Source organism: Eptesicus fuscus, chromosome 24 (assembly GCF_027574615.1).
Source record: "Eptesicus fuscus isolate TK198812 chromosome 24, DD_ASM_mEF_20220401, whole genome shotgun sequence".
Lineage (NCBI taxonomy): Eukaryota > Metazoa > Chordata > Mammalia > Chiroptera > Vespertilionidae > Eptesicus > Eptesicus fuscus.
In genome coordinates this window covers 12,369,687-12,383,371 of record NC_072496.1, presented here as the reverse complement: position 1 = coordinate 12,383,371, position 13,685 = coordinate 12,369,687, and the positions used below count along the sequence as shown (strand labels likewise).

At 55.1% G+C, this 13,685-nt stretch overlaps 1 protein-coding gene across 1 annotated transcript; it reads right to left on the bottom strand.

Annotated features, from left to right (window-relative positions):
• Nucleotides 1-2,552: 2,552 nt before the first annotated feature.
• BECN2 (beclin 2) lies at nt 2,553-3,956 on the bottom strand. The gene has a single exon (XM_054713163.1). The coding sequence runs from the start codon at nt 3,855-3,857 to the stop codon at nt 2,553-2,555; it is 1,305 nt and encodes a 434-aa protein (XP_054569138.1). The 5' UTR covers nt 3,858-3,956.
• Nucleotides 3,957-13,685: the final 9,729 nt, after the last annotated feature.

Sequence of the window (13,685 nt, the reverse complement as noted above, 5' to 3'; positions counted from 1 at the left end):
TTTTCCATTAATTGTCAGAGGGAGTGAAAGGACCCTGGACCCCTCAGTCCGCTGGCTGACACTCCATCCACTGAGCCACACCAGCGAGGGCCACAAACAGTGTGGACTTCAAAACGGCGTCACCGAACGCAGGGGTCAGCACACAGTTTCTCCAAAGGGCCAGACAGCAAATACGGCAGGTCTCCGTCTCTGTCACAGCTCAGAGCAGCCAGAGGCCACAGGTGAGTAAATGGGCGTGGCTGTGTTCAGCCGAACCTCACTGTGGACACCAGCACTGGAATCTAAAATAATTTCCCACATATCTTTTTTTTTTTTTAATATATTTTATTGATCTTTTACAGAGAGGAAGGGAGAGGGATAGAGAGTGAGAAACATCAATGAGAGAGAAACACCGATCAGCTGCCTCCTGCACACCTCTTACTAGGGATGTGCCCGCAACCAAGGTACATGCCCTTGACCGGAATCGAACCTGGGACCCTTGAGTCCGCAGGCCAATGCTCTATCCACTGAGCCACACCGGGCAGGGCAATTTTCCACATATCTTGAGAGAGCATGCATTTTTGTGCCCCACCCCCAAACCACTGGAAAAGGTTAAAACCATTTTAGCGTGGGAGCTGCACCGAACCAGGAGGCAGCTGGATATGGCCCCGGGCACAGTGTGCTGGGCCTGGGCCTGGGCCGGACCTGCAGCTCTGCTGGGAAAATCCTTGATGGGTTTAATAAATAAGATAACCAGGCCTCACCCTCAGCACTTCTTTTTCTTTCCTTTTTTTTTTTTTTTTAATTGATTGGAGAGAGAATTTGTTGTTCTATTTATTCATACATTCATTGGCTGATTCTTTTCTTAATTTTTAATTTATTTATTTTATTTTTTTATTTTTAATCCTCACCTAAGGATATTTTTCCATGGATTTTTAGAGAGTGGAAGAGAGAAGAAAAGACAAGAGAGAAATATTGATGTCAGAGAAACACATGGATTGGTTGCCTCCTGCACGAGCCCTGACCAGGGCTGGGGAGGAGCCTGCAACCAAGGTACGAGCCCTTGACCGGAATCGACCCCGGGACCCTTCGGTCCCCAGGCCAAGGCTCTATCCACTGAGCCAAACCGGGCAGGGCGATCCTCAGGGTTTCTGGTTGAGAACCTTTAGGGAGGGGCCTGCAGGTCCCCAACAGGCTCTCGGGGGACCTGCTGCTGCAGATCTGGGGGCCACACCCTTGGAGAACCGGAGGCCTGGGATTCTAGAATGGCCACTGCCCCGCAGTCACTGGGCCTAACAGCTGGCGAGTGGCATCTACATTCGTAGTCAGCTAAGACGGTGGTCCAGAAAGGCCTGGCCTGGCTTCCCTCAGAGATGCCAGGGCCAGAGGGCAACCAACCGGGTCGGGGATAGGGCCTGCAACCGAGATACGGGCCCTTGAAGGGAATTGAACCTGAGACCCTTCATCCATGGGCCCATCGTCTATCCACAGAGTCAAATGGGCTAGGGCCATTGGTTGATTTTTTTAAAAATAGTATTTGTTGATTTCAGAGAAAGGGAGAAGGGAGAGAGAGATAGGGACATTAATGATGAGAATCACTTTTCATCCATCTCCTGCACTTCCCCTACCGGAGATCAAGTCCTAAACCTGGGCATATGCCCTGCTCCGGAATCCAACCGTGACCTCCTGGTTCATAGGTCAGTGCTCAACCACTGAACCACACCAGCCACACCAGTCAGGACACTTTCTCATTAAAAAATTGAAGACCTGCCCTAGTCGGTTTTGCTCAGTGGATAGAGCTTCGGCCTGCAGACTAAAGGGTCCCAGGTTCGATTCCAGTCAAGGGCACATGCCTGGGTTTCGGGCTCAATTCCCAGTAGAGGGCATGCAGGAGGCAGCCGATCCATGATTCTCTCTTATCATTGATGTTTCTATCACTCCCTCTCTCTTTCTGAAATCAATTATAATATATATATATAAATATATATATATATATATATATATAATCTCTACCTTTCTGTTTACAACCCCCTCTCCTCTTATCCCCACCCTGTTCTTTCCCCTCTACAAAGCTTTATCCCATCACCTTGTCATTTAATCTTTGCTGCCATTTTGAATTTTTTGTCCAGCTGGGAAGGAGGAAGGTACTTGAGGACAGGGTTATGCTGAGGAAGATGCATTGGCCTTGATTTGCTGTAGGCAATACTCTCATTCCTCTTAATGTCTTTATCACTTATTATTAGAGTTATAATCCTGTTATACTTTCAGTTTTACAATTGATATATTTTTCAAGCAAAAAAAAAATTCCCTCTCCCTCCTAGAAAAAAAAAATCAAGTTATTTTTTCCTTTATTTTATTTTGTTACTTTCTATCACCATTTATGCCCCCCATGTCCTCTTACATATCCACCTCCCCCACATCCAATCACCACACTGTGGTGCATGTCCATGAATTCTCTTATTTTGCTCAATCCCTCCACCCCTCTGACCCGACCCCATCAGAGCTGTCTGCCTGTTCTCTACGGGTCTGGTTCTATGGTCTGTTCTGTCTCTTAGCATAATGTTCAAATGCAGTTAATGGTGACGATACCTTAAGGAGACCCAGTCCAGACTCCACTTAAAATTTGTAAGCATGAGCTTGAGGGCCTTTGTCCACCGCTCCTCCCTGTTCAGGTGGGTTCTGATGGAGTGGAATTCACGGGATCCTGTGTCCTCCATCAGGCCCTGCGCCACGTGGATCCTGTAGGGCATAAAGAGACTCGGCTCGCCCTTCTTGGCCTCCTCATTGAACTGCTGCATGCAGTCCAGGAAGGCCGCCATGGCCTGGTCAAACTTGCTGTCCACGAGGGAGCTCTTCCCGCCGGTGCAGAACAAGGGCAGGTCCACGGGGTCCTCGGTCAGTGCCTGCAGGTAGGAGTGGTCTCCGCGGGGGATGAGCTGGTACCTCTGAAACTGCAGACCCACTGTGTGAGCCAGGCCCACGAGCAGCAAGGCCGCCTGCCCCCAGGCTGAGTTGATCTCCCCCCAGCTCACAGGGACGGTGGGGGTGCAGCCGAGCCTGAAGCTGTTGATGATGGCAATGGGGCCGTCGCAGCCGATCTCAAACGCGGCCTTGAAGGCATTGGTTCTCTTCAGCCAGGCCAGCTGGGTCTGGGCGTGCCGCAGCCGGTGCTCCAGGCTCCACAGCTCGTCCCGCAGTTCCAGCTGTTGCCACTGCAGTTCACCGAGGTCCCTGTGGCACTGCCTTTCCTGCTGCTCCAGCGTCTCCGTCTCTGCCCGGGCTGCCTGCCAGGCCACCGCTGCCCTGTCCCGGTTCTCCTCCACCTCCTCCAGCTCCTGGGCCAGCCTCGCTTCCTCCAGCTCCAGGACCTCCAGCTCCCGCTGCAGGGTCTCCCTCGCGTCCTCACCTGATCCATCCCTGGTCTCCAAGCAGCGTTGGTAGGTCTGACTGTCACACTCCGAGATGCTGAGCTGGCTGTCCAGCTGCTCCAAGAAACTGTCAGTACAGTCCTCGCACAGCGGGTGGTCCAGCCCTTCACCGGACAGGATGTCACAGAGGCCCGTCGCGGCCCTCTGGATGCTGCTGAGGGTCCTCCCAGAGGCCAGCTTCCCGAGCAGGGTGAAGGTGTTGGGGCCGTCCCCTGACAGCTCGCCATCACCAGGGATGGCCCAGCTGGAGTCACTGCCCTGCAGCTCTTCAAGGTCCGGCTCCACGCTGGAGGCAGAGCCTCCCTCCCGAGTGTCTCCGGGGTCCCCCCGAGCCGAGGGGAAGTTCGAAGCTGCAGGTTCTTGGCTGAGGTCGAGGCCCGAGGTCTCCGAGGACTGAGTCAGCTTCAGGGGCCGGCGGCAGAAATGGCAGATGAAGCAGATGGAGGCCATGGTGGAGGTCTGGACTTTCCCCTTGACTCCCAACTTTCCCCTGGCTCCCGTGTTCCTCCTCCGTTTATACTTGGTCAGGGCCTTTAGGGAGGGGAGTTTTAAAATGCATATCTCATCTCTCACCTTCCCGCCTCAAACCTGACCCTCCTTAGATACCAGCCGGGGAGTCCTTCTCCAAGGATTAAAGCCAAGGATCTCACTCTCCTGAACTTGTTTAAGGCGTATCTGAAGAGTAATCTTTCTACACTTGCCCAGAACTGAGTTTAGTTTTAGTTCCTAAAACTAAAATCTGGTCCTGGTGCTTCCCTCCTGAAAACATTTAATGCCCTTATCTTACCCTAAGATAAGGCCTAACCCGATTCTGCCCACATTTCCAGGTTCTTCTCTCCTGTTTCTTGTTTTTAACTTTTAAATTCCCTGGACACCTTCCACCTGATGGAATGGGACACTGAGGCTGGAGGTGGGTGCGTGTGGCAAGGATCATGGTGTACAGCGGGTGTGGCCTGGGGTAGGGGGCCGGGGTGGGGGTGGGGGGCCTCCGCGGGGGATGAGCTGGTTGGTACCTCTTCTCAGCCTGGAAGCTGGCAATGCCCTCTGCTAGCACACAGCCTCATTGATGGACACGGGGTACACAGTGGACTCCCCTCCCATAGCACATCCTCAGCGCTGAACCTCTGGAAGGGCGGATGTACTGGGCCCCAGCGGCTGGGAGCCTCGGTCCCTGGTTGAAGAGCTGGGTGGAGTCTGGAGGTGCGGCCACCAAAGCCCTCAACCTGGTGGGAAGGTCAGGGGCCAAGGTGGGGGGGCCCAGCTCCGGGACTGGGACCGGGAGGGAACAGGCAGGTGTTCCAGACACTTGGACGCTCCAGACCCCAGGCCCCTGACCCCACCCATCATCTCTCCCCGTTTCTCGACACCCTCACCCATGGGCTCCTCTGTGTTCCTGAAAACCAATTGCATTTTTCTCTCTCTTTTTTTAAATTGATTTTTAGAGAGGAAGAGAGGGAGAAACATGAATGTGAGAGCAAAACATTGACTTCTGTCAATCACCCAGTGAAGCACACTAATCAGAGCTTTTATTATTTCTCTAATACTGTATATTTTTATTGATTTCAGAGAAGAAGGGAGAGGAAGAGAGATAGAAATACCAATGATGAGAGAGAATCATTGATCAGCTGCCTCCTGCATGCCCCCCACTGGGGATGGAGCCTGCAACCCAGGCATATGCCCTTGACTGGAATCAAACCCGGGACCCTTCAGTCCACAGGACTACGCTCTATCCACTGAGCCAAACCAGCCAGGGCTAACCAGAGCTTTTAACCTGCTGTTATTGACCGGGTGATTATAACATAGCAGAGCATAACATAAACACAGCAGGCCCAGCCATTGTGGCTCCGTGGCTGAGTGTCGACCTAGGAACCAGAAGGTCATGGTTCCATTCCTGGTCAGGGCACATGCCCGGGTTGTGGGCTCGATCCAGAGTGTGGGGCGTGCAGGGGGCAGCTGATCAATGAATCTCTCATCAGTGATGTTTCTTTCTCTCCCTCTCCCTTCCTCTCTGAAATCAATAAAATATATTTTGGAAAAAAAAAAAACAGATCTCAATTCCTCAACCACAATCAGGGTGGGAAGCCATAGGCCTGTCTGTCCCAGTGTCCAGCAGAAGGCAGCGTGTCAGGCACTGGATCCTGGAGGGGCAGGTGTTGTCCTGCAGGCTCACCGGGCTGTGGCCTGGAGCTAAGTCTAGGTGCATCGCTGGATCACATGTCAGGGACATTGTTCTAGCAGGAAACTATTAAAAATATATTTTTTTTATTGATTTCAGAGAGGAAGGGAGAGGGAGATGGAAACAGCAATGATGAGAATCATTGACCAGCTGCCTCCTGCACGCCCCACACTGGGGATGGAACCTGCAACCTGGGCATGTGCCCTAACTGGGAATCTAACTGTGACCTCCTGGTTCCTAGGTCCACGCTTATTTTCTTGTTAAAAAATTGAAGACCTGCCAAAACCGGTTTGGCTCAGTGGATAGAGCGTCGGCCTGCGGACTGAAGGGTCCCAGGTTCGATTCCGGTCGAGGGCATGTACCTTGGTTTCGGGCACATCCCAAGTAGGGGGTGTGCAGGAGGCAGCTGATCGATGTTTCTCTCTCATCGATGTTTCTGACTCTCTATCCCTCTCTCTTCCTCTCTGTAAAAAATCAATAAAATATATTTAAAAAAAAAAAATTGAAGACCTGAACCTTGCCCCTTACCACCCACTCTCCTCTTATCCCCACCCTGTTCTTCCCCTCTACAAAGCTTTATCCCATCACCTTGCCATTGAGTCTTTGCTGCCATTCTGAATTTGTCCGGGTGGGGAAGGGGGAAGGAGGAAAGTACAGAGGACAGGGTTGTGCTGGGGAAGACGCAATGGCCTGGCTTTGCTGTGGGCAATTCTCTCATTCCTCTTCAATTAATTGCCGTGTCATTTATTTCCAAAGTTGTAAACTTGCTATATTTTTTCAGTTTTACAATTGATCTGATAAGATACTTTAAAGCAAAAAAAAAAAAAATCCCTCTCATAGAAAAAAAAAACACACCACCAAAGTTGTTTTATTCCTTTCTTTTGTTATTTTCCATCACCATTTATTCCCCCATACCCTCTTACAGCTCCTCCTCCCCCACATGCAATCACCACACTGTGGTGCATGTCCATGAATTCTCTTATCTTGCTCAATCCCTCCACCCCTCTCTCCCGACCCCATCAGAGCTGTCTGCCTGTTCTCTATGGGTCTGTTTCTATGGTTTGTTCTGTCTCTTAGCATAATGTTCAAATGCAGTTAATTGTGACGATACCTTAAGGCAGGGGTCCTCAAACTTTTTAAACAGGGGGCCAGTTCACTGTCCCTCAGACCGTGGGAGGGCCGGACTATAGTTTAACGTTTTGTTTTTTTACTTCAAAATAAGATATGTGCAGTGTGCATAGGAATTAGTTCATAGTTTTTTTAAAACTATAGTCCGGCCCTCCAACGGTCTGAGGGACAGTGAACTGGCCCCCTGTTTAAAAAGTTTGAGGACCCCCTGCTGTAGGGCATGCAGAGAGCTGGCTCGGCCTCCTCATTGAACTGCTGCATGCAGTCCAGGAAGGCCGCCATGGCCTGGTCAAACTTGCTGTCCACGAGGGAGCTCTTCCCGCCGGTGCAGAACAAGGGCAGGTCCACGGGGTCCTCGGTCAGTGACTGCAGGTAGGAGTGGTCTCCGCGGGGGATGAGCTGGTACCTCTGAAACTGCAGACCCACTGTGTGAGCCAGGCCCACGAGCAGCAAGGCCGCCTGCCCCCTGGCTGAGTTGATCTCCCCCCAGCTCACAGGGACAGTGGGGGTGCAGCCCAGCCTGAAGCTGTTGCTGATGGCAATGGGGCCGTCGCAGCCAATCTCAAACGGGGGCTGGGCGTACCGCAGCCGGTGCTCCAGGCTCCACAGCGCGTCCTGCAGTTCCAGCTGTTGCTACAGCTCCAGCGTCTCTGTCTCTGCCTGGGCTGCCTGCCGGGCCACCGCGGCCCTGTCTCGGTTCTCCTCCACCTCCTCCAGCTCCTGCTGCCGCAGTCTCCCCCGCGTCCTCACCTAATCCATCCCTGGTCTCCAAACTGCCAGACCCGGAGATCCTGCTCTGGGTGTCCTCCAGCTGCCGCAGGAGACGGAAAGCATATGCCCTGCACACTGGCTTGTCCAGCTCTTCATCGGATAGGATGTAACACCGGCCCCATCATGGCCCTCTCGAAGGTCCCGCCTGAGGAACTGCCCTGCAGCTCTTCACCATCCGTCTCCATCCTGGAGGCAGAGCCTTCCTCCGGAGTGGCTCCCGGCCCCCCCTGAGCTGAGGGCAAGTTCAAAGCTGCAGGCTCTGGGCTGAGGTCGATGGATGGCAGGAACCGGTGGCAGAATTGGCAGGTCAAGGAGCCGGAGCCGGTGGAGATTATGGAGTACACGGTGGAGGGCTGGGCTTGCACCGCTGACTCTGTTCCCTCTGGCTCCCACGTTACTTCTCCATTTATACTCCGTAAGGGCCCTTAGGGGAAGGAGTTTTAAAATGCATATCTTAGGCCTCACTCTCCTGTATCCGCCAGGACCCTCCTTAGGTGTTTGCATTCCTCCCTGAGCTGATTGAGTCGAGTGAGTCTTTCTTCCAGGAAAATATAATCATCCCTCTTCCTTTTTTTAAAATATATTTTATTGATTTTTTGCAGAGAGGAAGGGAGAGGGATAGAGAGTTAGAAACATCGATGAGAGAGAAACATCGATCAGCTGCCTCCTGCACACTCCCTACTGGGGATGTGCCCGCAACCAAGGTACATGCCCTTGACCGGAATCGAACCTGGGACCCTTCAGTCCGCAGGACTACGCTCTATCCACTGAGCCAAACCGGCTTCGGCTCCCTTCCTTTTTTAAAAAAAAACAACACATTTTTAAGGCAAATCTCAAGGTAATCTTTCTACACCTGATTTTAGCCAAAGGGCGCAGAAGAGATGATCGTATTCTTCCTGAAACTAAAATCTGATCATGGTACTTCCCTCCTTAAAACATTTCATCCTTATTGTACCTTAAGATAAGATCTTAATATCTTAACCTGATATCAAGGCCTCTGCCCAGGTTTCCAATTTCTTTCCCCATTTCTTCTTCTTCTTAAACATATTTTTATTGACTTCAGAAAGGAAGGGAGAGGGGGAGACAGAAACATCAGTGATGAGAGAGAATCATTGATCGGCTGTGGCCTGCACGGTCCCCACTGGGGATCAAGCCTGCAACCCGGGCATGTGCCCTGACGGGGAATCTCACAGTGACCTCCTGGTTCATAAGTTGACACTCAACCCCTGACCCACACCGGCTGGGCCACACTTTATTTTTTTTGGTGAATCCTCACCTACGGATAGTTTTGTATTTATTTTTAGAGAGTGGAAGGGAGAGGGAAAGAAAGAGAGAAACATTGATGTGGTAGAGACATATTGATTGGTTGCCTCCCACACGGCCCCAACCAGCGTTAGGGATCTGCCCTTAAGCGGAAACAAACCGGGGACCCTTCAGTAGAGGGGCCCACGCTCTATCCACTGAGCCAAACCGGCCAGGGCCGGAAACAGACTTTCTGCTGGCCACCCTTTTCCCCCCCACCCTGGAAAAGTTTTATTGTTTCCATTTGGTCTAATGCACAGGACAGGGCTCCAGGTGGTTAAAAGAATGGGAACCTGTCGCTCAGTGGGTGGAAAGTCAGCCTTCGGACTGAAATGTCCTGGGTTCGATTCCAATCAGGGCACATGCCTGGGTTGCAGGCTCCATCCCCAGTGTGGGGGTTGCAGGAGGCAGCCGATCAATGATTCTCTACAATCACTGATGTTTCTCTCTCCCTCTCTCCTCCTCTCTGAAATAATTACAAATATATTTTTTTTAAAATAAAAAAAAGAATGGCTACTAGTTTTGGGGAGAGGTGCCAATAAAGCCACACTAGGGGGTGCAGAGGGGCCCCCAAAGGCCTCTGGGCCCCACAGGCTCCCGGTTGTGCCTGAGGGGGAGCCTGGGGGGAGGAACTGGCCCGGCCCAGCCTGGGGGCCCCTGCGGAGGGGGCAGGTGTGGCCCCTCTCCCTGATGAGCCTCCCCTCCTCGCCCGGAGGCGGCTCCGCGGGAGGTCACGGGGCGGGGCTGCGGGCAGAACCAGGGCTGAGGCTCCAGAGGGCCTGGGCCAGGCCCTCTCCAGGCCCTGAGGGTCCCCCTCCTGCCGGGGAGGCCCCTGTCCTGGGAGGAGGCGGCCAGGCGCCCTGGGTTCCCGTCTCTGAGATGCTCAGCGCCCTGGGCTGCTCCCCCAGCTCGCGGAGGAGGCACCCCGCCCTCAGAGCCCCCCTTCCCCCCGGGGGTGCCAACAGGAGCCCCGAGAGAGGTGGGTGTGGGGCGCAGAGGGGTGGCCCGGCGGGCGGCGGGGCCTCCACCGGGTAGAATAATGGGGTGACTGGGGGCTCGGGACGATGCAGCAGGGGGAGTTGGGGTGGAAGAAAGCGGGGTGCTGGCTGGTGTGGGAGGCGGGTGTGAAGGGGGAGACTGGGGGAGATGCCGGAGGGGGTCGGGGCTGGGGAAGGGGCGTCCCTGGGTCTGTCCCTGAAACCCCTGAAGCCGGACCGCCCAGCGCCCTGGCCCCCCCGGCCGCCCTTTGCTGCGGGTTCAACCCGAGTCTCCCCCTGGGTGAGCGGGTCAGTGATGCCTGTTAATCTCCCTGAGCTTCCCTGCAGGCTCTTGTTTTTCCTTCAATTTATTTTAATTGATTAAGGTGTTACATGTGTGTCCATTACCCCCATTGCCTCCTCCAGCACCACCCCACTCATGCCCTCACCCCCCTGTGGTCTGGGTCCAGTGGTTAGGCTTCTATGCATGCACACAAGTCCTGTGGCTGATCTCTCCCCTCAGCCTGTGCCTTGACCGTGAATCTAACAGCAACCTGATTCAGAGGTTGACACAACCACTGAGCCACACAGGCTGGGCCACACCTAGTGTTTTGATTAATCCTCACTGGATAGTCTGCCCCCCACCTGCACCAGGGATCCAGCCACTGAGGTTTGTGCCCTTGATGGAATCGACCCTGGGACCCTTCAGTGCCTGGGCCCACGCTCTATCCACGGAGCCAACCGGCCAGGGCCGGAAACAGGCTTTCTGCTGGCCACCCTTTTCCTCCCAAGAAAAAGGTTTATTGTTTCCATTTGGTCTAATGCACGGGAGAGGGTTCCAGGTGATTGAAAGAATGGGAACCCGTGGCCGGTTAGAGTCTGTGGGTGGAAAGTCAGCCTGTGGACTGAAGGGTCCTGGGTTCGATTTCCAGTCAGGGCACATTCCTGGGTTGTGGGCTCGATCTCCAGTGTGGGGTGTGCAGGATGCAGCTGATCAGTGATTCTGTCTCATCATTGATGTTTCTCTCTCTCTCTCCCTCTTCCTTCCTCTCTGAAATCAATACAAATATATTGTTTAAAAAAAAATTGCTAGTATTTTTGGAGAGAGGCTCTTGCAAAGCCAGACTCTAGGGGTGCAGAGGGGCCCCCAAAGGCCTCTGGGCTCCACATGCTCCCGGTTGTGCCTGAGGGGGAACCTGTGGGGAGGAACTGGCCCGGCCCAGCCTGGGGGCCCCTGCGGAGGGGGCAGGTGTGGCCCCTCTCCCTGATGAGCCTCCCCTCCTCCCCGGAGGCGGCTCCGCGGGAGGTCACGGGGAGGGGCTGCGGGCAGAACCGGGGCTGCGGCTCCACAGGGCCTGGGTCAGCCCCTCTCCAGGCCCCGCGGCCTCCAGGGCGCCCTGAGGGTCCCCCATCCTGCCGGGGAGGCCCCTGTCCTGGGAGGAGGCGGCCAGGCGCCGGGTTCGAGTCTCTGAGATGCTCAGCGCCCTGGGCTGCTCCCCCAGCTCGCGGAGGAGGCGCCCCGCCCTCAGAGCCCCCCCACCTCGGGGGGTGCCAACAGGAGCCCCGAGAGAGGTGGGTGTGGGGCGCAGAGGGGTGGCCCGGCGGGCGGCGGGGCCTCCACCGGGTGGAGTAATGGGGTGACTGGGGGCTCGTGGCGGGGCGGCAGGAGGGAGTTGGGGGTGGAAGAAAGCGGGGTGCTGGCTGGTATGGGAGGCGGGTGTGAAGGGGGAGACTGGGGGAGACGCGGAGGGGTGGGGGCTGGGGAAGGGGCGTCCCTGGGTCTGTCCCTGAAACCCCTGAAGCCGGACCGCCCAGCGCACTGGCCCCCCCGGCCGCCCTTTGCTGCGGGTTCAACCCGAGTGTCCCCCTGGGTGAGCGGGTCAGTGATGCCTGTTGATCTCACTGAGCTTCACCTGCAGGCTCTTGTTTTTCCTTCAATTTTTTTTAATTGATTAAATTATTACATGTGTCCATTACCCCCATTGCCTCCTCCAGCACCACCCCACTTATGCCCTCGCCCCCCTGTGGTCTGGGCCCAGTGGTTAGGCTTCTATGCATGCACACCAGTCCTGTGGCTGATCTCTCCCCTCAGGCTGTGCCTTGACCGTGAATCTAACAGCAACCTGATTCAGAGGTTGACACAACCACTGAGCCACATGGGCTGGGCCACACTGTAGTGTTTTGATTAATCCTCACTGGATAGTCTGCTCCCAACCTGCACCAGGGATCCAGCAACTGAGGTTTGTGCCCTCGATGGAATCGGCCCTGGGACCCTTCAGTGCATGGGCCCACGCTCTATCCACTGAGCCAACCCGCCAGGGCCGGAAACAGGCTTTCTGCTGGCCACCCTTCTTCTCCCAAGAAAAAGGTTTATTGTTTCCATTTGGTCTAATGCACGGGAGAGGGTTCCAGGTGATTGAAAGAATGGGAACCCGTGGCCGGTTAGAGTCTGTGGGTGGAAAGTCAGCCTGTGGACGGAAGGGTCCTGGGTTCGATTTCCAGTCAGGGCGCATTCCTGGGGTGTGGGCTCGATCCCCAGTGTGGGGTGTGCAAGATGCAGCCCATCAATGACTCTGTCTCATCACTGATGTTTCTCTCTCTCCCCCTCTCCCTTCCTCTCTGAAATCAATACAAATATATTGTTAAAAAAAATTGCTAGTATTTTTGGAGAGAGGCTCTTGCAAAGCCAGACTCTAGGGGGTGCAGAGGGGCCCCCAAAGGCCTCTGGGCCCCACAGGCTCCCGGTTGTGCCTAAGGGTGAGCCTGGGGGGAGAAACTGGCCCGGCCCAGCCTGGGGGCCCCTGCGGAGGGGGCAGGTGTGGCCCCTCTCCCTGATGAGCCTCCCTCCTCCCCGGAGGCGGCTCCGCGGGAGGTCACGGGGCGGGGCTGCGGACAGAACCGGGGCTGCGGCTCCACAGGGCCTGGGTCAGCCCCTCTCCAGGCCCCGCGGCCTCCAGGGCGCCCTGAGGGTCCCCCCTCCTGCCGGGGAGGCCCCTGTCCTGGGAGGAGGCGGCCAGGCGCCGGGTTCGAGTCTCTGAGATGCTCAGCGCCCTGGGCTGCTCCCCCAGCTCGTGGAGGAGGCGCCCCGCCCTCAGAGCCCCCCCCCCCCTGGGGGGTGCCAACAGGAGCCCCGAGAGAGGTGGGTGTGGGGCGCAGAGGGGTGGCCCGGCAAGTGGCGGGGCCTCCACCGGGTGGAGTAATGGGGTGACTGGGGGGGCTCGTGGCGGGGCGGCAGGAGGGAGTTGGGGTGGAAGAAAGCGGGGTGCTGGCTGGTGTGGGAGGCGGGTGTGAAGGTCGAGACCGGGGGAGACGCGGAGGGGGTCGGGGCTGGGGAAGGGGCGTCCCTGGGTCTGTCCCTGAAACCCCTGAAGCCGGACCGCCCAGCGCACTGGCCCCACGGGCCGCCCTTTGCTGCGGGTTCAACCCGAGTCTCCCCTGGGTGAGCGGGTCAGTGATGCCTGTTAATCTCACTGAGCTTCACCTGCAGGCTCCTGTTTTCTCTTTAATTTTTTTTATTGATTAAGGTGTTACATATGTGTCCATATCCCCCATTACCCCCCATTCCACTCCCACACATGCCCTCACCCCTCCCTCCCAGTGTCTTGCATCCATTGGTTATGCTTATATCATGCATGCAAGTCCTTTGGTTGATCTCTTACCCCAAACCCCTTGCTCCCCAACAGTCCCAGCCTTCCCGCTGTAATTTGACAGTCTGTTCGGTGCTTCTCTGTCTCTGCATCTATCTTTGTTCATCAGGTTATAATGTTCTCTATTTTCCTTAAATGAGTGAGATCATGTGATATTTATCTTTCTCTGCCTGGCTTATTTCCCTTAACATAATGCTCTCCAGGTCCATCCATGTTGTTGCAAATGATAAGAATTCTTTCTTTTTTACAGCAGCGTAGTATTCCATTGTGTAGATGT

Coding starts and splice junctions, on each gene's coding strand:
- BECN2 (XM_054713163.1), bottom strand. CDS start 3,857: ATGGCCTCCATCTGCTTCATCTGCCATTTCTGCCGCCGGCCCCTGAAG.